The sequence below is a fragment of the Oryza sativa genome, chromosome 9 (assembly GCF_034140825.1).
Source record: "Oryza sativa Japonica Group chromosome 9, ASM3414082v1".
In the NCBI taxonomy this organism is placed as follows: Eukaryota; Viridiplantae; Streptophyta; class Magnoliopsida; order Poales; family Poaceae; genus Oryza; species Oryza sativa.
This window is the reverse complement of record NC_089043.1, coordinates 24,573,978-24,594,667: the sequence shown is the minus strand read 5'-3', so window position 1 is coordinate 24,594,667 and position 20,690 is coordinate 24,573,978. Positions and strand designations below refer to the sequence as shown.

Sequence of the window (20,690 nt, the reverse complement as noted above, 5' to 3'; positions counted from 1 at the left end):
TTTCAATTGCTTTTAGGCATCGTGCTTCTTCAAACGTTCTTTGTTGTCAGACCACCAGATGTTCAACTGGATGACTCATTATCTGAATAATGCATGTATGGCTAGAAAGAGTGTTCATTGCAGCATGCAGCAAACTGAAGAAGCTTGACTGCTTTGAGGCCAATGCCATCAGGTTTTAAATAACAGAAATCCCTATCAAAAGGGTATAAAAGTGCATCATCTGTCAGACCTTGAAAGAGGATTAAAAGGGGGCTATTGCTAGGAGTACTTTACTTTTATCACGAGATTCAAGCATTCAGCATGATCACAAAAGCTCCTGTCTAGTGATTCTTAGCATGCTGAATCATGTACAATGCCACTTTCACCTTTGGTAGGCCATTGGCTGGGATGATGCTTAGCATGCTGAATCATGTACTAGTACATATAGACTTTGATCTACACTTATCTGCTACAGTTACAAAATACTTATGTGATTCTAAAGTCCTAGCCTGCATTGCTTTTCTTCAGACAATAACATGCAGGCTCCAACGGCTAGGACGATGAGCTCTCCTCCTCGGAGCTACTGGGTTGGACTGCGTTGAACCTCGCAAGAACAGGTGCATTCTCCAGCCGGAGCGAAGATCCAATCGCTGTTCTTTCGTTCATCCTGCCGACATCCTTGCAGACATGATCAAGAACGGTGAGGAAGTCGCGCACCACCATGAAGATTCTCAGAGGGTGCCCTTCCTCCTTCACCGAGTCACCGTGGAAGAACTCGGTCGTCTCCCTGACGAGGGAGAGGGCGAGGCTCTCCTGAGCCTGCACTGCGGTGATCTCAGCTTCGGCCTTCTGCAGGAACTCACCGATTGAGGCGCGGAATCTCTTGCAATGATCATCGGAACCGAGCTGCTGGTTCAGCTGCAGGGCCTCACTGATCTTGCTAACACCAGCAGAAAGCTTGGCAACGCAGCTGGCCAGTGTGTCTGAGTCCATTCCAGCTGCCTTCTTGACATTGCCGAGCTCACCACCAAGGCTAGCAACAATTCTGAGGCCAACCTTCTTGCACTGGAAATCATCTGCAATGGCACTCCCCTGGTTGGATGTTTGGCCAGTGGCCAAGATGCTGGCACCTTCGGACTTGACAATCTCTTCGATAACAAAATGCAGAAGGGTTGTCTTGCCATCTGCACCCTTTACGTCGACTAACTTGAGGAGGGCATCAAGCTTGAAGGCGCTTGCATTTCCGCGGTTGGTGCCAGTGTTCATGCGGTTACCGGTCTTCAGCACTGCATCTAAGATCTTGTGGAACAACCTGCTGCCCCTCAGCTCTTCACATGCTGCCTGCAATAGCAATGCACAGTTGCAACATCTTCATCATCCGTAACTCATAATGTTGCCAATAAATTGCTCTTCACCCTATTCCTATTAACTGTAGTAACATGAAACTCGGGAAAACTGCACCGACTTTGATTCGACTCAGAGCATATTTGTACTTCTATTTCATTCAAAACAACTAATGGAACCTGCTAGGACAAGGCAGGACATAACTAGTACCTCAAGAGTTTTGAAGGAGGTCTTGAGGTAGTCAACCTCCGAATCGAAGTTGGCGATGTAGAGCATTGCTTCGACCCTCTTGAACGCAAATGGTATCGCAAGCACCGCCTTGAGGAAGCTTTCGGCAGGGCCGAGCTTAGATACGGCATCCTCCCTGAATTCCTTCAGCTTGATTTCCTCTTCTCTGCTAGGAGCCATCTTTAGAAGTGTCTCCAGCAGCTCAGTTCCAAGGCTCTCTGCCTGGCCTGCTCCCAACAATGGCGAAATGTTCAGAAACTTGACGATCAGACAAAGCATTCTCTGAATGCAGGGTTAGCTCAAATTCTAAAGATTATCATTGCCAATATCTCAGCTCACCATCCAGGAGAGCCTTGCAGACTTCCTCCTTCGTCGCGTCGAGCGCCCTCAGCATGATCGCGATGTTCTGCGATTTCTTCGGGTCCAGCACCTTGTTCTCCTGGTTGCAGCAAGCTGCATTTGCCTCCTTGACTCCATTCTTGGATGCTCTCCTCGTCGAGTTGGAGACGAAGAGCGTCTCGATCATCTCTTCGTTCACTCTGCTCATACACAAGCAAACAAGATTGCAGCTCTTCAGTATCAGAGCTAAGTGATCATGGCTGCTGCTAAATCCAATCACCAAGAAGCGATATCGCGTGGGGAGCTCACCGGAATGAGCTCGCCTTCAGCTGGTCCCACACCGTCGGCCGGCCGGAGCTCGCCGGCCGCACCTTGTCCCAGTGCAGCGGCTTCAGCTTCGGCCGAGCGGCCGCGTCGGCGGCCTTCTCCTCCGGCGAGGCGCGCGCCGGCGACTCCTCCGGGTGGACTGCCCCCGCCGAGGCCCTGATCACCGTCGGCGCGGCGCGCTCCGTGTACCGCCGTGGCAGCCAGCCGCTGCCGTTGCCGGCTCGCGGCAATGGCGGGGGAGGCGCGGGCGCTGCTTGCGTGCTCGCGTTGTCCGTTCTCGGCGGCATTGGCGGCGGAGGAGGAGGTGGTGGTGGTGGCGGCGGCGGTCGAACACTCTGCGGTGGCGGCGCTCGCTTGTCCTCTGCTCCGGCTTCATGGATGGTTTGCGAAGTTGACGGCATGCTCGTCCTCGTCTGCTGGAACTGCCGGGGTAGAGGCGGCATCGGCCGGAGTTCCGGCGAGCTGGCGCTGGAGGCTGCGGTGGCGGTGGACCCCCGGCCATGCTGGTCGTGGTCGCCGTCGTAGAGCGCCGTGGAGTTCCCCGGGGAAAGCAGCACGGCCTTCGTATGCGCCGCGTGCGGCTCCCCCTTGGAGCAGCGGCGGCGTCGCGTGAGGAGGTAGACGAGCGCCGCGGCTAGCACGGCGGCGAGGACGGCGGCGACCGGGAGGAGGACGGTGAGGAGGCGGTGCGACGACAGGAAGGAGCGGAGCGGCGCGGAGTGGTAGATGGGCATGGCCATGTACGAGATGTTCGCCGGCGCCGTGGGGTGCGGCGACGCCGACGAGGACGAAGACGAAGACGCGTCCCCGGTGGCGGCGGCGCCTGCGTCCGTACCACCATCTCCGGCGCCACCGGCGGGAGCGGGCGTGGTCACCGGCGGTGGCAGCTGCGGCGGGGCGGAGTCAGGCAAGAACGGAAAGAACGGCGCCGGTGGCGGCGGCGGCGGCGGTGGCAGCGCGGGCGCGTTCTCGAGAGGGAACAGCGGCTCGTGCAGCTCCCTCCTACTGCCGCTGCTCCTCCACCGCCGCGGGTAATGGCGGCGGCCATGCCGATCTTGATGACACCAAGAAACAGGCAGCAAGAGGAGCAGCACGAGCAGCCACCGCGCGAGCATTGGCGCCAACGCCCAAGCCCAAGATGATCACTCAAGAATCGAATCGAGGGGCAGCTGCTGTCCTCTCCTCTCCTCCCCTCAATCTCTCGTCTCACCGCTCCAACCCAACCCAAGCAAAGCGAGGAAGAAGAAGAGAGAGAGAGAGAAGCTACTAGTAGGAGGGAGTGGTGTTCTCGAGGAGCGGGAGTGATGTGAACAGCTGTGGGTAGGCGAGGGGAGCAGGAGGTGGAAGAAGCTGGGGAGGGAGGCATGGGTAGTGGTGCGACATGGAGCGGAGCGGTGGTGTGTGTGATGGGAATGTGTGCTTTGGATTCTTGCGCCTTCTTTCTGTGACCATGGAAATGATGGCCGCCGTGCATTGCCTTTCATGATTTTTTTTTTTTTACATTTCACTCCTTCAGTTTTATATTATAAATCGCTTTAACATATTATTAAGATGTAGTATTAAATTTTAATTTTAATTAGATTAACTTTGTGCTTTAGATATTGCTTAAATTTTCTATCGTAAACTTTCTTAAAATGACTTATAATATAAAACGTCAGGATTAAATCTTTTCAAAAACTAATTTGTAGATTCTTAAAAGATATTTAAAAAATAGATCATTTTCTCGGCATGAGTGTTATTCGCGTCGTACTCCAATATGACAACGTTAATAATATTGAAGCTGAGAATATACTTATAAAAAAAGTTAAATAAACTAAGAACCTGTTTAGTTTAATTTGAGAAAAGAAAATTTTTAGGTGTCACATCGGACGTTTGACCGGATGTCGGAAGGGCTTTCGGACACGAATGAAAAAACTAATTTCATAACTCGCCTAGAAACCGCGAGACGAATCTTTTGAGCCTAATTAATCCGTCATTAACACACGTGGGTTATTGTAGCACTTATGGCTAATCATAGACTAATTAGGCTCAAAAGTTTCATCTCACGATTTCTCCCTTAATTGTGCAATTAATTTTTTTAATTTATATATATTTAATGCTTCATGCATATATTTAAAAATTTGATGTGATGTTTTTGGGAAAAAGTTTTTGAAACTAAACAAGGTCTAAAAGGTAAATATTTTTATCACAGGTATATTCTCGGCGGCAATCACACTCACATCAAGAACCTATCTGTAAGGAAAAAATAATCATTTTCAATTTTTTTACAAATATATCCTCGACGTCCACCTTCGCACCAGTGATCTAGCTTCCAAAGGAGGACGAGGAGGATGTTGGCGCTGTCATGTTAGATCACGTCATCACGGTGCAAATGTCACTGGCGCAAAGAAAATGATCCATTTTTTAAACAAGTTTTTCTAAATTTCAAATAAGCTATTAAAAATGTCTAAAATATAAAAATCAAGTTGCTCCTCAGCTCCTCCTGCCCATGGAGATGGAGCTCAGCTCACAGGTTCACACTTCACAGCTCATTGTTGTATGTCAACTAGGGCTGTGTTTAGATTTATGGGTGAAAAATTTTAGCATGTCACCTCGGAAATACGGATATATATTTAAAGTATTAAATATAGACTAATAATAAAATAAATTATATATTTCGACTGTAAACTGCGAGACGAATTTATTAAGCCTAATTAATCAATCATTAACAAATGTTTAATGTAGCACCATATTATTAAATCATAGAGCAATTAGGCTTAAAAGATTCGTCTCATAAATTAGTCGCAATCTGTGTAATTATTTATTTATTTAGTCTATAGTATTTAATACTTTATACAGGTGTTCAAACGTTCGATGTGACATGCCGTTAGCTCGGTGACGAACTTACGATCAGGTACCCAGGTTATGAGAAATACTCCTATATAGTATATGCAATTTACACCAAACAAGATTACGAGGATCTCATGACATTGGTGCATGGTCCTGAACAGTTGATTTAAGCCTAAGGGGGTGTTTGGGAGAGAGAGAAAAAACATAAATCCCTCTCTGCCAAACACCCACTAAACTTTAGCTACTTCAGCAAATACTTCAGCCACATTACGGCCCTCTTTGTTTCAGCTTATAAGCCAACTTATAAGCCGATGGCCTTCTTTGTTTAGGCTTATAAGCCAACTTATAAGTCGAAAAGTCTAAGCCTAAACAAACTAGCAGCTTTTTCGTTTGGCTTTTTTAAAGCTATAAGCCACTCTAACACTATTACGCCAAAAGCTAGGTTGGAGAAGCTTTTTTTTTTGGCTTATGTTAGCTTACTGGCTTATATGATTTATAAGCCAGTGAATTTAATGTCCTAAGTTTAGTGGTTGAGTAATACATCTACCTCACATAAGCAAAAAAAAAAAGCTTCTCCAACCTAGCTTTTGACTTAATAGTGTTAGAGTGGCTTATGGCTTCAAAAAAGCCAAACGAAAAAACTGCTTGTTTGTTTTGGCTTAGACTTTTTGACTTATAAGTTAATAGTTAGAGAAGCTTTTTTGGCTTATGTGAGGTAAATGCATGACTCTACTATTAAACTTAAGACATTAAATCCACCTGCTTATAAATTATATAAGCCAATAAGCTGATTTAAAAGTCTAAAATCAATAAGCCTAAACCTAATAAAAAGGGCCTACATAGTACAGTGCCACTCCTACGTACTCCGTATTATCAGTCCTAGTATTACCCTGTTCATGCCGACATCATGCTACATAGGATGTTGCCCAGAAGCAGGCTAATCTAGATTATCACTGACAGCTTCTTGTTCTCGAACACGAGCCGAACACATTATTGCTGCGTGTCAGCAGCAAACAGTGCCAATCACCTGTCACCGTCCATGCGTCCCAGTTCGTCATGCTGTACTCGTACGACACACGAGGATTGTGTTCTGGTCATTAATAAACACTCCAACACTCTTAATTAGGAGTAGGAGTAGTAGAGTAGTACTCCCTTTATAAAAAAAAAAAAAGACAAACCCTGATTTTCCGTGTCTAATGTTTAACGATCTGTCTTATATAAATTTTTTTTATAATTAGTATTTTTATTATTGTTAGATGATAAAACATGATTAATACTTTATACGTGACTTATCTTTTTACTTTATTTTATTTTTTTTAAATAAGACGAACAGTCAAACTTAGACACAGAAACCTATGATTTGTCTTTTTTTTTTGGACGAAGTACACAACAAATTAATCCTCTTGTCTGAACCTGGATTAGCGACAAGCTTTGCTTACTCCCAAAACAGGACAGCAACAGAAGATTTACATTAGAAAATGAGGATGTTTGTGTGTGTGTGAATGTGTGATGGAGGTTGTCATTTTTTGACCAACGTTCGGCGACCACAGTGATGATGGGGCCCAGCAGCAGTCAGTCTCAGTGGGCGGTGGGGCCCCACTCTCTGACACAGATGAGGGGTGGTTTGCTTTGAGGCTTATATTTTCCTTACCAATATTTGACAATTTCAATAGTGTTTATTTGATTTGGAACCAAATTTTGGCATACCTAAAAAAATAGGCCATTTCAACAGTTAATTTAGACTATTTTAGCTTCAATACAAACATAATTTTACCTTTACTAGCCATGCTAAAAATTACCAAAATTTAAAATTAATAAAAATTGGTAAGGCCAATTTAGTCCACAAAACAAACCAGCCCGAGATGACGAAGAAGCCCGTTTCTCCCTTGGCATACTCGGCAGCTTGCAGCAGCAGCTTTAAATGTGTCACCAGAAAACACGCAGTGCTTCACACTTTGAGTCTTTGACTACGCAGGCAACGTGTGGGGCCCACTCGTGCGTACCAGTATTCTGGAGTACAGTACTCCCTCCGTCCCACAGTGCTAGGGATTTTATGTTTTTCTTATGACCACCTGTCTTATTTAAATTTTTTTATAAATATAAAAAATAAAAAGTTGTGTTTAAACTACTGTAGATAATAAATTAAGTCACAAATAAAATAAATAATAATTTTAAATTTTTTTTAATAAGACAAGTAGTCAAACGTTACAAGCAAAAAATCAAAATCCCTTATATTATAGGACAGAGGGAGTAGAATGTACGCTCTCTCACGTGATAAGAATAAGATTAGTCCAAGAATCCATTGCCTACCGTATGATAATCCATTTGTTCATGGCAATGGTCAGTTTAGCTTTGAGTTATCCTATTTTAACAAGCAAATTTTACTGAGCCATCTTTTTTTTTAATCAAGGTTGTAGAATTAACTACTGCTAGGTAAAACCAAATAGTGTAACTATCCTTTGCACTTCGGTGTTCACAACTTCGCTAGATACTTCGAAATTTGATGTTTGAATATTTATACGTAGTAATAAAACACTACTACCATTTATTCGACATGATGTAGTATAACCTGCTATATTTGTTGTTCTCGTGCTAACCTATCGTAGCTGCAAATCCGGTTTAGGAACCTTTTAAATCGTAGAAATGAAAAAACAGAGGAATATGAAAAACACACGGTTCTGACAGGAATACAATTGTAAAACAGAGGATTGCAAAACACAGGAAAAACATAGGAATGGCTGTTTGATTGGACCACAGGAAAAACGCACGAAGAGCGAAATGGTAAAGTCCATCACCGGTCCCTAAACTTGTTGGAGGAAAAACGCACGAATCAGATGATATAAAGTTTTTAGACCGTCCTGTTTAGGGACCGGGGTGACACAACTGAACAAGTTAGAGGATCTAAACGAGTGATCTACTCCTATACAAGCTGGAGTACAAGTTTAGGGACCGGGATGATACAGTCGAATAAGTTTGAGGACCTGAACGATCGATTTGCGAGTTTAGTGACCGGGATGACACAGCGGTACAAGTTTAGAAACCGGTGATGGACTTTACTCTAAGTGAAAATATCAGCTTTGTTCCTGATTTATCATAAAATTTTGGTTATTAAAGGTGACTGAAAATGAAATTTACTATACTTTAACCATCAATGTTTTTTAAAGTAGTCTGACTACTTTAACCATTAGTGTTTAGTATCAAGGTTGTATTAATTATATTTATAATCTAAAGTACTTTACTAGTAATATTTAAATTCAAATCTATTTGTTTTGACATTTCTTATGAAATGTTAAATCAAAAGTGTTTATCTACCTCCTTTCTAGACCGATAAATATTTGTGATTGTGAACAGAGAGAGAGAGAGAGAGAGTATCGTGGAGTTGTGAACGGCGAGAGTACTATTTTATTGTGCAGTAAATATTCTAAACTGGTACTGTAGGTAATAAACGAGAATGGTATTGTGATTTCTTTTTTCACAGCAAAGAACGGACCATGTCAAAAGTCTCAGCAGCAAAACTTTTGTTAGTGAGGTATACTGCTTTGTACTATCAGAGAAATGTTCTTTGCACTGCTTTGTATAGTGAGCTAGTAACACCTAAAGATGAGGCATATGATGCATGAATCCCCAAAAGATACGAAGGAGAGGGGAGAAAAGGAGTACAAGAATTTCTGGTGGCTGCGCAAAAGGAGGAAGAAAATTATCATCATTCTAGTGCAGAAAAGAAGATTCATTCTGGTTGACCAAATCACAAAAGGCGGCATCTCTGGAGCATCGACAAATGCTTGATCGTCTGAATTCTGAAAGGAACTTAACCAAAAGATTGGATATTCAGATGATCCAGACTTCATCACCTTGTAGATTTCTGAATTTTGATGGATACTTCAGCATCTCAATTGAAAGAAAAGAATGCTGCTTATTTTGCTCTCCGTGGCGTCAGTGCTATCTTCTTCCTCTTCCTCCACCTCCTTGCCGGAGTTGGACTACTTCGTGCTGGCGTTGCAGTCGCCGGCCACCGTCTGCCGGAGCTCCTCCGGCACTTTCTGCTCCTCCAATGCTTGTTGCCGGTCAGTAGCTTCAGCTCACAACTCAGCACAGCTCCATCAACTCTTGGAATGAACATATCCTTGTACAGAAACGTTAACCATCTAGCTCTGCAAGCAATTTTGCAGCTCTGATCCAATCGGATGTCAAGGCCTACCTTTCAACCAAATTTTCATGCCTAAATTTTGCAGTAAATGACGCAAATGTATCGGCTTATTAATAGATTAGATCTCGTCACGACGAAGACGTTGGAGAAGTAGTGAAGTACTAAAACTATCATTGTACTGCAGCTCGCCATCGCTTTGCAATGAGCTGGGCCAAGGATCTCTCTGGGCACATGAGGTAGCAACCGTCTAAAAACTGACAGACTCAAAAGCAGCCTTGCTCGTGTATGTAGGGTTTAGGTTTAGGGTTACTACAAGATTCCATCCTCTATGCATGTGTGATGGACTGATTGCTGGACCTTTGCAGTGGGGTAATCTGCACTGTGTTCTTGATGAAAGAATCCACTGGCCTCTGCCTGGCACATTGTCTTTACAGGCTTACTACAGCTTATCTGAAACTTTGATGTTAACTGTAGTACTACGTTGTGTTTTTTGTTTCAGAAAAGCAACCTGTACTCCAAATGCAATGTCACAATAAGTGGTGGTAGCATTTTCTCTTCAAGGACAGGGCAATTAGCCAATTAATTAGCACATAATCTTTGGCTGGTAGTTTGATATGTAGTTTCTAGGTTTCAGTCAGTCTGATTTAGCTGTGCTGCTGCCAATCTGAAGCTGATGAGTAATTATGATGCCTTGGTGAATGGTGACTGTCACTTTGTCCTTCACCTCATGCCATGCTAGCAAGCAAGATTAGCATTGATGCAGATGATTGTAATGATTTTCTGAACGAACAAAAAATCGTTTGGAGTACTAAGAAGGAACTTAGCATCTATTGTCGATAAAAAAAGAAAACGGTGAGATAATCTGCATTGGAGAGGGTTCAAACCCAGACAGGTGCATTGCTCCTGGCAACTCTCTACGTACCTGATGAGCTAGCAGCCGTTCTCAATGATGGTAATGATGATCATTACTACTCCCTCCACTGTGAATATAGCAACTTAGAATTAGATGGGACGTACTAGCATACGTCCCAAACAATTTAACTTGCTATATTTTGTCACAAAGGGAGTAGCTGGTAACTGACGTGCTTTTTTGATCAAAGGCAAACAATCCGCTATTTGGACCTTTATTGGGCCAGACCTAGTAGTACAATTAAGGGAATAAGTTCACTTCATGACCCTCAAAAGTGATCGAAATCTAATCCATGACCCCAACCACAAAACCGGATATCTTGACCCCCAAACTCTTAATACCAGTGCAATTTGACTCCCTGGGCGGTTTTGGAGGGCGGTTTCGCTGACGTGGCGCCTACGTGGCAGTATTGACTCGGTCTTCTTTCCACGTGGCGCTGAGGTGGCATTAGAAATAAAAAATATGCGTGGGACCCATCTGTCATTCACACATAAAATAAAAGTGGGGCCCACTGACATGTGGGCCCCAGATGTCACCCTCTCTCTCACTACCCTTCTTCTTCCTCCTCTCTCCGTTGTTTCTCTCTCTCTCCGTTGACATGAGCCGCCGACAGGAGGAGGCTCGAGTGCCGGTGGTGGTGGGTGGGTGCCGGAGTGGTGGTGGTGGTGGGCGGTGGACGGTGTACCTCCGGCGACGGGCGCGGGAGCAGCTCCTTCTACCGCACCGGGCCTCGGGCGAGTGGGCGACGGTGGGCGGTGGACGGTGGGGAGTATGGGCGGCAGGAGCTAAAGAGGCGGCGACGGCGGCGGACCTCGGGCGAGTGGGCGACAGTGGGCGGTAGACGGTGGGGAGCATGGGCGGCGGGAGCTAAAGAGGCGGCGGCAGCGGCGGACCTCGGGCGAGTGGGCGATGGTGGGCGGTAGACGGTGGGGAGCATGGGCAGCAGGAGCTAAAGGCGGCGGCGGGCTGGACCGTCCGGCTGCTGCCCGCCCCCTCTATCTCCTCCTCCTCATAGTCGTCGCCGTCGACCTCCACGACCATGCCGAGTACCAGATCGAGACCAGCCGTCCGCCGCCCCTCGTATGCCCGCCGCCGCCGCCGCTCTCGTCTCCGACCTCGTCGGCTGCGGCCATAGCCACCACCCACGGGACGCGTCGCTGCCGCTCCGGGTCAGCACGTGGCAGCGCTGTCGCGAGCGTGAGTGCAGGAGGAGGCACCGGCGGTGGCGGTGGCGGCGACAACACGAGCTCGGCGGCTCCGCCTCTTCCCTCTCCCTTCCGGCCCTTACACACCGCCGCCGCCTCTCATGTCACCCATCACATCCGTTTCCTCCCTCACCTGCTCTCCTCTCCTCTCTCCACTTAGCGAGGCCGATGGCAAGGCCGCCGCCACCGCTTCAGCTTCCACCGCCGCTCTGGCCCCCGCCCGCCGCCGCTCCAGCTCCAGCCTCCCATGCTCCCTGCGGCCGGCAGAAGGGGAGAGGAGAAAGAGAAATAAAGAGAGAAGGGAGGAAGAAGAAAGAGAGAGAGGATGACATGTGGGGCCCACATGTCAGTGGGCCCCACAATTTTTTATTTTGTGTGTGAATGACAGATGGGTCCCACGCATATTTTTATTTCTAATGCCACCTAAGCGCCATGTCAACGCCACGTGGAAAGAAGACCGGGTCAATACTGCCACGTAGGCGCCACGTCAGCGAAACCGTCCTTCAAAACAGCCCAGGGAGTCAAATTGCACCGGTTTTAAGAGTTTGGGGGTCGAGATATCCGGTTTTGTGGTTAGGGTCATGGATTAGATTTCGATTACTTTTGAGGGTCATGAAGTGAACTTATTCCTACAATTAAGCCATGGCAATCCAGGCCCATTTGGACCATTGTTTAACTTTTTTCGGATGTAATTCTCCAAGGGAGTACCTATACATCTTTTCAAAAAAATTTATGATCGTATCACACAGATTTTTATTCTTTGAATTAAAATCCGATAGACACTGTAAAATGTAAAAACACCATGATGGACACTAAATTACTATATCTTCAAGAAAAAGACCAAATCCAATACAAATTTCAAAACTTACATGCGAAGATTCAAAAATTACACTGTAACTTACAAAAGTTACAATATAAGTTTCATAAATTGTAAAGTCCATCACCGGTCCCTAAACTTGTACCGTTGTGTAATCCCGGTCCCTAAACTCGTAAATCGACTATTCAAGTCCTCAAACTTGTTCGACTGTGTCATTCCGGTCCCTAAACTTGTAGGTCACTTATTTAGGTCCTCCAATTTGTTCAGTTGTGCCACCCGGTCCCTAAACTTGGATTTGAATATCATCTGGGTCAAATAGGACGGTCTAAAGACTTTATGTTTAAAAATAATTCATAACTTTTTCATGTGAACTCTAACGAAGACAAACTTTATATCAAACTTATAGCCCTCGACGCTATCTACAACTTTATAGTTGAATTTTTTTTATTATAAGTCATTTTTTTCCCCAAAATGTAATTTTAAAATTAAAATTTCAAAATCTATAAACACACAACAATATTTTGGGACCCTAACCAGTTTTAATTCAAAAACTTTTCAACTACAAAGTTGTAGGTCGCGTCGAGGGCTACAATTTTGATATAAAGTTTGTCTTCATTAGAATTCACATGAAAAAGTTATGAATTATTTTTTGATATAAAGTTTCTAGACCATTATGTTTAGGGACCGGGGTGACATAACTGAACAAGTTGGAGGACTTAAACGAGTGATCTATAAGTTTAGGGACCGGGATGACACAGTCGAACAAGTTTGAGGATCTGAACGGTCAATTTGCGAGTTTAGGGACCGAATGACATAGCGGTACAAGTTTAGGGACCGGTGATGGACTTTACTCTTTCATAAATTACACTATAGCTTACAAGAAAATACACTGTAAATTTGAGTGAGAAAATCGAGTGAGAGATAAGAAAAAAAAATTTCGAGTGAGATATAGCAAAATCGATTTTCCAACTCGGGAGAAGAACCGCCTCCAATTTTTTTTTCACAATCTTGTCAAAGATCAGAATCGCCTCCGACCCGCAGGTGATCACCGGATCGCACAACTCGACCATCAGGCTCTGGGACCTCGCCGCCGGCAAGACCGCGCTCACTCTCACTCACTCTCGTGCTGCCGCCGCCGCAGCCGAGGACGACCTTGAATTCGGTGGCGGTGAGCCAGGGCGGCGTGGTGGCGGCTGGCGGTGACGATGGGATCATCCGGTTCTTGGACTGGAGGAGTGGCCATTGCTTCCAGCACAGGAGATGGCCATTGCTTATCCTGGATCACTGGACAGCATGCCTTGCATCTGCGCGGTTTCTTTTGACGTCACTGGATCCAGGCTTGTGACTTGTGGTGCTGATAAAACCATAAAAATGTGGAGAGAACTTTAATTATTTTATTTACAGGCAGATCAACGTTGAGCAATTTTCGTAGTAAGCTATTAAGCTAGCATCTGTGTTCGATTCCTCCTCCTTTCTTGTAACTAATCCCTCTAAAAAAAAATCTAAAACTAGATGTAACATATTCCAGTATAATAAATTTGGATAGAGATATGTTAATATGAGCACTGCTACATTGATACAGTGTCAATTAAAGAGTGAAAATTATGTTCACTATATGTGAGAAAAAAATAAACTAAAAAATAATGCATCTGTTTAGCAGAGTTGCACTGTTGGATTGATATCTTCATCTTTGAGAGGCACAGTATAACTACTGTATCAGAATTCAGAGCTACTGTGCAGATGCAACTGCAGATATGCTTTGTCATGCATGCTGTTGAGTTGTTGTTCACACTTGACGGTGATGTTTTTTTTTTCCATCCATCACTATTTTTGTTGTCCCTTTTTTTTTAATTGAAGCTGTGTTGGCAGTGACAGAGATTAGCACAACATTGACAGGATTGACCAAACCCTGCAACTCTATTCCATATTTTCATTCCTACACATACCTGGGAAAGCACTGGGAAATTTGCCCAAGAAACAAAAATAGGCCAGTAAGAAGTCCTGAAAACCTCTATCCAACTGCAAAATTCTGCAAGTATAAGAAGAGTGTGTTAAATGTGTTTCTCTTATATTAATTTGGTTGTTTTTTTCCAAGAAATTGTACAGTTAGCCAGTTAGGAGATTCATGCCAGCAAGTTTATTTTTTTTCAGATAAGACGACATTTTTTTTCCGAGCTAGAGGAAAATCGCATGTTCTTGCTTGCTGGTTATTTGCAGCATTTGCACAGTCAGCATTAGGCAGATTATTTCATTTTATACTATCAATTCTTTTTTTTTGTTAACATTATAACATTAATTTCATGTGCTTCGTACCAGGTGGCATTGAGATAGAGAATTAACATAGCCATAATTTTCTTTATCATGTACGGAGTACTTTCTATCATGGAGAATATAGTCCATGATCTGTTGATAGCGACTGTACGAAGAACTTTTGGGGCTAAACACGCGTGAAGCTGTGACTTTGGTGTAATTTAATTCGATCTGGACGGTTTCATTTCTTCACGGAAGCTGAAATCTCATCAAGTCAAGAAAAGACCAAAATATAATGGGCATATGAAACTTCCACAGTGTTTACGCTGAAGTAGCCCGTGCTAATTAGCCTGTCCTAATGATGACCATACGTACACATTCAGCAGCAATCTTACGTCTGTACTGTGCTGTACATGTTAATGCGAATATGCGATAGCTTCCATTCGAATTTGCTTGGAAGCTTCGATTCCCTCGCAGAAACCGACTCAGATGAACAACGATGTTGTGGCAAAAATAAGTTTTTCTTCTAAAAAAAACAACTTAGATTAGCCAGTATATATTTGTATATTTTGGAAATAATTTTCATGACAGACCTAACCATATGGTTTCCATAATTTTTATTCGAATATTAGAAGGGGAAAAATGGATACTGATACTTTAAATTTTGAACTTTGATCAGACATATTACAAGAGGTGGAAAAAAGAAAGAAAAATCCAAGTTTTAGCACCACTAATTTCCCAGGAATTTTCTATACTATTTACATCGAAGGAGTCCCAAGTTTGTACGACAAGCCATGTCAAATGACAATGCAGTTTGGCCGGTGCATTCATGCATGCGTGAATGTGACCCCCAATTCCAAAAGTTATATAAGTAGCAAGCAAAACAGCTGCTCCTCTCCGCCATTTACACCCACAAGAACACCTCACAAAGCGAGGAAGAAGAAGAAGAGCAAGAACTAAGAAGAAATAGGACAATCAAGGAGGAACTTGGTTATCAAATAATTAGAAGAAATTGTGAGCGTGTTGAGAATTTAGGGTTGAAAACATACGTCCCTTACCATTGCACTATCGAGTAGGAAAAAGTTTAAGAGGAGGAGAAGATAAGTGAGAGACGATGGAGGCAACGGCGGTGAGCTTGGCGCGGTCGGTGCTGGACGGCGTGCTGAACAGGGCGGGCTCCGCCGTCGCCGACGAGGCGGCGCTGCTGCTTGGCGTGCGGCGGGAGGTGGAGTTCATCCGCGACGAGCTGGACATGATGAGATCATTCCTCAAGGTGGCCACGGCGAACCCCGACGCCGACGACACCGTGCGGACGTGGGTGAAGCAGGTGCGCGACCTCGCCTACGACGTCGAGGACTCCCTCCTCGACTTCGCGCTCTTCGCCGACACGTTGTCGTCGTCCTCCTCGTCGTCGTGGTGGCTCCCGTGGCGCATCGCCGAGCGCCACCGCGTCGCGGCGAGGATCCGGGAGCTGAAGGCGAGCGTCGAGGAGCTCAACCAGCGCTTCCTTCGGTACCGCATCGTCGTCGAACACCCGCGCGCGTCGCGCGGCGGCGGCGCCTCCGACGACCAGCAGCAGCTTCACGACCACGATGGGCAGTACTACTCGGCGGAGCTGGCGTTCCAGGAGTCGGACATCATCGGGCGGGCGAGGGAGAAGGCGGAGGTGACGGCGCTCGTCCTCTCCGGCTGCGGCGGCGGCGACGTCGTCGGCGGCGGCGCGCTGGGGGTGGTGTCGGTGTGGGGGATGGGCGGGATGGGGAAGTCGTCGCTGGTGCGGATGGTGTACAACGACCCGGAGCTCCTCGACGCCTTCGACTGCGACGCGTGGGTGACGGTGCCGCACCCGCTCGACAGCGCCGACGAGTTCGTGCGGCGGCTGCGGCGCCACCTCGCCGTCGGCAAGGACCAGGACGTGCACGCCTACCTCCGGGAGAAGCGGTACGTGATCATCGTCGACGACCTGCACAGCCGGGAGGAGTGGGAGCACATCTGGCCGGTGCTGCACGTCGACGGCGGCAAGGGCAGCCGCGTGGTGGTGACGACGCGGCGGGAGGACGTCGCGCGCCACTGCGCGGGGCTCGTGCGCGAGGGGCACGGCCATGTCTACGAGCTCAGGCCGCTTGGGCGGGAAGAGTCAAAGGATCTCTTTTGTCAGAAGGTACCTTCCCTTGAAACCTTGACCGACCATTTCAGTCTTCTATGTCAACATTTTTTAGTACAAGTTCTTGAAAAAAAGTATTTCAAGTGAAATTTCACAAAAAAATAAGAACATCACAAAAGTACATTTTCGAACAATTATTATATTTCTTTTCATATAGTATATGACAGGCGTCATATAACACGTGTAGTTGTGTAGTTATACCATGATAGTTTAAATCATTACTCTCTAAATTGATAATACTTATCGTTTTGAATAAGTATGAGATCAAACTTTAAAAAATCATCTTTCCGTCAAAAAAACTTAAAAATCTTCTACTATGAATAATCTCTTACAATATTTGTCTTTGAAATATAGAGATCACATGTGTAGAATAGTCTTATAAATCTTTTTAGTAAAATTATATACTTTTTGCGGGAAAAATTATATACTCCCTCCGTCCCTAAATGTTTGACGCCGTTGATTTTTTTAAACATATTTGACCGTTCGTCTTATTCAAAAAAAATTTAGTAATTATTAATTCTTTTCCTATCATTTGATTCATTGTTAAATATATTTTTATGCGCATATATAGTTTTACATATTTCACAAAAGTTTTTGAATAAGACGAATGGTCAAACATGTTAAAAAAAGTCAGCGGCGTCAAACATTTAGGGACGGAGGGAGTATATGTAAATATTTCCATATATAGTGTAATAGAAAATATGATATAGTTGTTTTTTAATCGTATCCTTATAAAAACAACAAGTATTATTAACCCAGAAGAAGTAATAGATTAAAAACATTAGAATGTAGTATGTGAATTGATAGATTCATCATAAAAAAACGCCATCATATTATTGTTTTTTTAATATGTAACTAGGAAAAACAATAGTGTAAAAACTGATGTATAGCAAATACAAACTGGGGTTCGCAATTCAGACTGATGGACCAACCCACCATCCGGCCCATAAGCAGGCAGAGGATTTATCCATCTTCTTTAGCCCAAGAAAGCCCGAACTGTCCATGCACACCTCCTTTAAATTAGGCCCAAATATCACCCATCGGGCCACCGGCGGGAGGGCCAAGTGGCGGCGGCGCCCCGGGGGGGGGGGGGGGGGGGAAACAAGGGAAGCCTACAGTGCCGCCTTCCTGAGTCCTGCAAGTCTGCGATACTGTTAGCCACTCACGCACGACAACAGCTGAGACTTCACAGTTCGACGCCCTCAACCTGTTCGATGAAATTCCTGCGTGAAATACTAGAAGATATAGTAGGTGCCACCAGTGTCCCTCCATGGAGCACCGGCACATGCGACTTTGAAGGTTTGTTTTCTTTTTTAATTCCCAGTGTTGATAGCGTTTGCATGCATGATGGATGCACTCAACCAACAAGAATGTGGCGTAATCTACTCGGGTTGCATTTGTTGCTGGGTGATACATACTCCAGAGAAATAGAATGTTTTAGACAATGGTCGTTTGCAAATGTTTTCAGGTTTTTTGCTTTTATAGACTAAAGAATCTTAATACTGTGATCTACATTTATGCAATAAATAATGTGTTGCAAGAAAAAAAACAATCATATCATTTTCAGTGAGACCTTTATATTAGTAAATCTATATATTATTAAATAAAGTGTGTTATTTTGTAATTTCAACATTTATGAGAAAACTCCAGGAACATTCCTACATTGAACTACTATGGCATGTTCACATGATGGTTTACAAATTACAAGAACTGGACCTCTAGGTCCTTGGCAATTCAATTGTACAATTTGTAGTACTTATGTATCTTTTGCTTCTCCATCATTTGCAGGTCTACAAATCAACCGAGTACATATTGGAGAAGGAAATGGAGGATCTAGCTGGTCCTATCTTAAAGAGATGCCGGGGGCTTCCACTGGCCATATCCACTATAGGAGGTCTGTTAGCCAATAGACCCAAAACAGGCATAGAGTGGATAAAGTTGGATGAACACCTTGGTGCAGAGCTGGAGTCGTCTGACCTTCGTAACATCACTAAAGTGATTGTTTCAAGTTATGATGGCTTGCCATATTATTTGAAATCAATATTCTTATACCTCAGTATTTTCCCCGAGAATCATGAGATCAGATGCACCCGCTTGTTGAGGCGTTGGATGGCAGAAGGGTTCATAGCAAAGAACCGTGATATGCCGGTGGAGGAAGTGGGGCAGCGTTTCTACAATGAGCTCATCAACAGAAGTATGATCCAACCCTCCAAGAAGAGGATTAGCCCCAGCGTGAGTGTGGATCGCTGTCGGGTTCACAGCATGGTGCTACAGATCATCCTGTCCAAGTCCATTGAGGAGAACCAACTCTTCATCATCAAGAAACACTGCAATGAGGTTCCACAAAGTAAGATACGCCATCTGGTAGTATCCAGGTGGAAAAGGAGGGATGAGAGGCTAGAAAATATAAATTTTTCGTATGTTCGATCACTAACAGTGTTTGGGGATTGCCCTGCTTCTCTCATATCTCCTAAAATGCGTCTTCTGCGAGTTCTGGACCTGGAAGATTCACTTAACCTGAAGAATGAAGACCTCAGGCACGTAGGAGAGCTTCACCATCTAAGGTATCTTTGTTTGAGAGGTACAGAGATATCAAAGCTTCCATCTTTTCAGAACCTTCGGTACCTCGAGACGCTAGACATCCAAGACACAAAGGTGACACAGCTCCCTGATGGAATTGCAAAACTTGAGAAGCTACGCTATCTTCTTGCTGGCGTCAACTTCTCAAAAGAGTTGCTGCACAAGGTGGAACAGCCGGAGACAGATAATCGCAAGGCCAACCAGTTGGGCAACATGTTATCATGCTTATATTGCAACAGCAGTGATTATTGCGGGATTTCTAGCTTGGATCGAGTTAGTGTAAGAGCTCCTGAGGGAGTTGAGAAGCTAAGGGATTTGCACATGTTGGGTGTGATCAATGTTGGCCATGGCAATGGAGTGGTAGGGAAGATTAAGAAGCTGACAAACTTGCGAAGGTTAGGAGTCTCAGGTGTCCTTAAGGAAGAAGGGCAGGACTTATGCAAGTCAATAGAGAAGCTAAGTCGTTTGCAGCGGCTTGAGCTGCGCTCTGATTCCCTAAAGTTTCTTGCTGAAAGTGAATTCGCAGCACCAAAACATCTTCTTTCACTTAGGCTATATGGCAATCTAGTCAGGTTGCCTAAATGGATTGGTTCACTCAATGATCTGGCGAAGCTGAAGCTGCTGGGGACACAATTGAAGCAGGGAGAAATCATGCACCTCGGGAAGCTGCGCAACCTAGCATTTCTCGGCTTGTGGGACAACTCTTATGTAGGGTATTCACTGCATTTTGGTCCTGGCACATTCCCAAAACTCAAGTTCCTTGACATTGATGGGCTGAAGAACATTGAAACGGTGGCGATCGAGAATGGCGCGATGCCTGAGCTTGAACAACTCTGGGTGAACGACTGCAAAGGACTACTTGATAGCAAAGATGGTTTATCAGGAGTACCACATCTGACAAACCTGAATGAGCTTCTTGTGAAGAAGTGTGGTGAGAAGGAGAACCTGATGGAGATACTGCAAACACAGGTCAGCGAACACAGTAAACGCCCGAAGTTCCTCATTGGTAAATCCATTGTAACAACAAGCCCCAAACGACAGCGAACAGAGTAAACCTCCGATGTTCCTCTTTGGCAAATCTATCTTAACAAACCCCAAACAACAATGAGCTACAGACGATCGATGAAAAAGAAGAAATGTGATTGATGATATATGATTTTTAGTTTCTTTTTGTGTTTTACTTGTATATATATGTTGTATATAGTTCGTGCTGTAATTTGTACCTTCTTGTCTCTGAGCTTCATCTCATAAAAGCACTAATGATGATGCCATTTTGGTATAGTTATATAGTTGGCTCTTAATCATCTTTATCATCAGTTCAGCACTTAAGCATGTATTAGATGAGACATCGTTTGGTTCGTTGAATGTGAATATTTTATGTGTTTTCTATGCAGAATATTTTGTCTGGTTGGTGACAGAAGAATCCAAGTATCCAACCGTTAAAAATAACAACAGACAAGCAAAAGCAAAAATATAGGTACTTGCATCTCGGTTGCTTCCTCGCCGTTGTGTGAATGCGCACGTGGCTGGTACAACGACGTGGGGCCTGGCGCAAAAATATAGGTACTTGC

The 20,690-nt window shown here is 44.7% G+C and overlaps 2 protein-coding genes across 2 annotated transcripts; one reads left to right on the top strand and one right to left on the bottom strand.

The window, feature by feature from the left end:
- Positions 1-257: 257 nt before the first annotated feature.
- On the bottom strand, positions 258-3,552 carry LOC4347588 (formin-like protein 15). The gene is made up of 4 exons (NM_001422819.1): positions 2,200-3,552; positions 1,891-2,090; positions 1,534-1,778; positions 258-1,320 (listed from the first exon to the last, which is right to left on the bottom strand). Exons 1-4 carry the CDS (start codon positions 3,330-3,332, stop codon positions 532-534), a joined length of 2,367 nt encoding a protein of 788 aa, NP_001409748.1. The 5' UTR covers positions 3,333-3,552; the 3' UTR covers positions 258-531.
- Positions 3,553-15,286: 11,734 nt separating this feature from the next.
- LOC4347587 (disease resistance protein RPM1) lies at positions 15,287-20,515 on the top strand. The gene is made up of 2 exons (XM_015756755.3): positions 15,287-16,536; positions 18,328-20,515. Exons 1-2 carry the CDS (start codon positions 15,490-15,492, stop codon positions 20,170-20,172), a joined length of 2,892 nt encoding a protein of 963 aa, XP_015612241.1. The 5' UTR covers positions 15,287-15,489; the 3' UTR covers positions 20,173-20,515.
- The last annotated feature ends 175 nt before the right edge of the window (positions 20,516-20,690 follow it).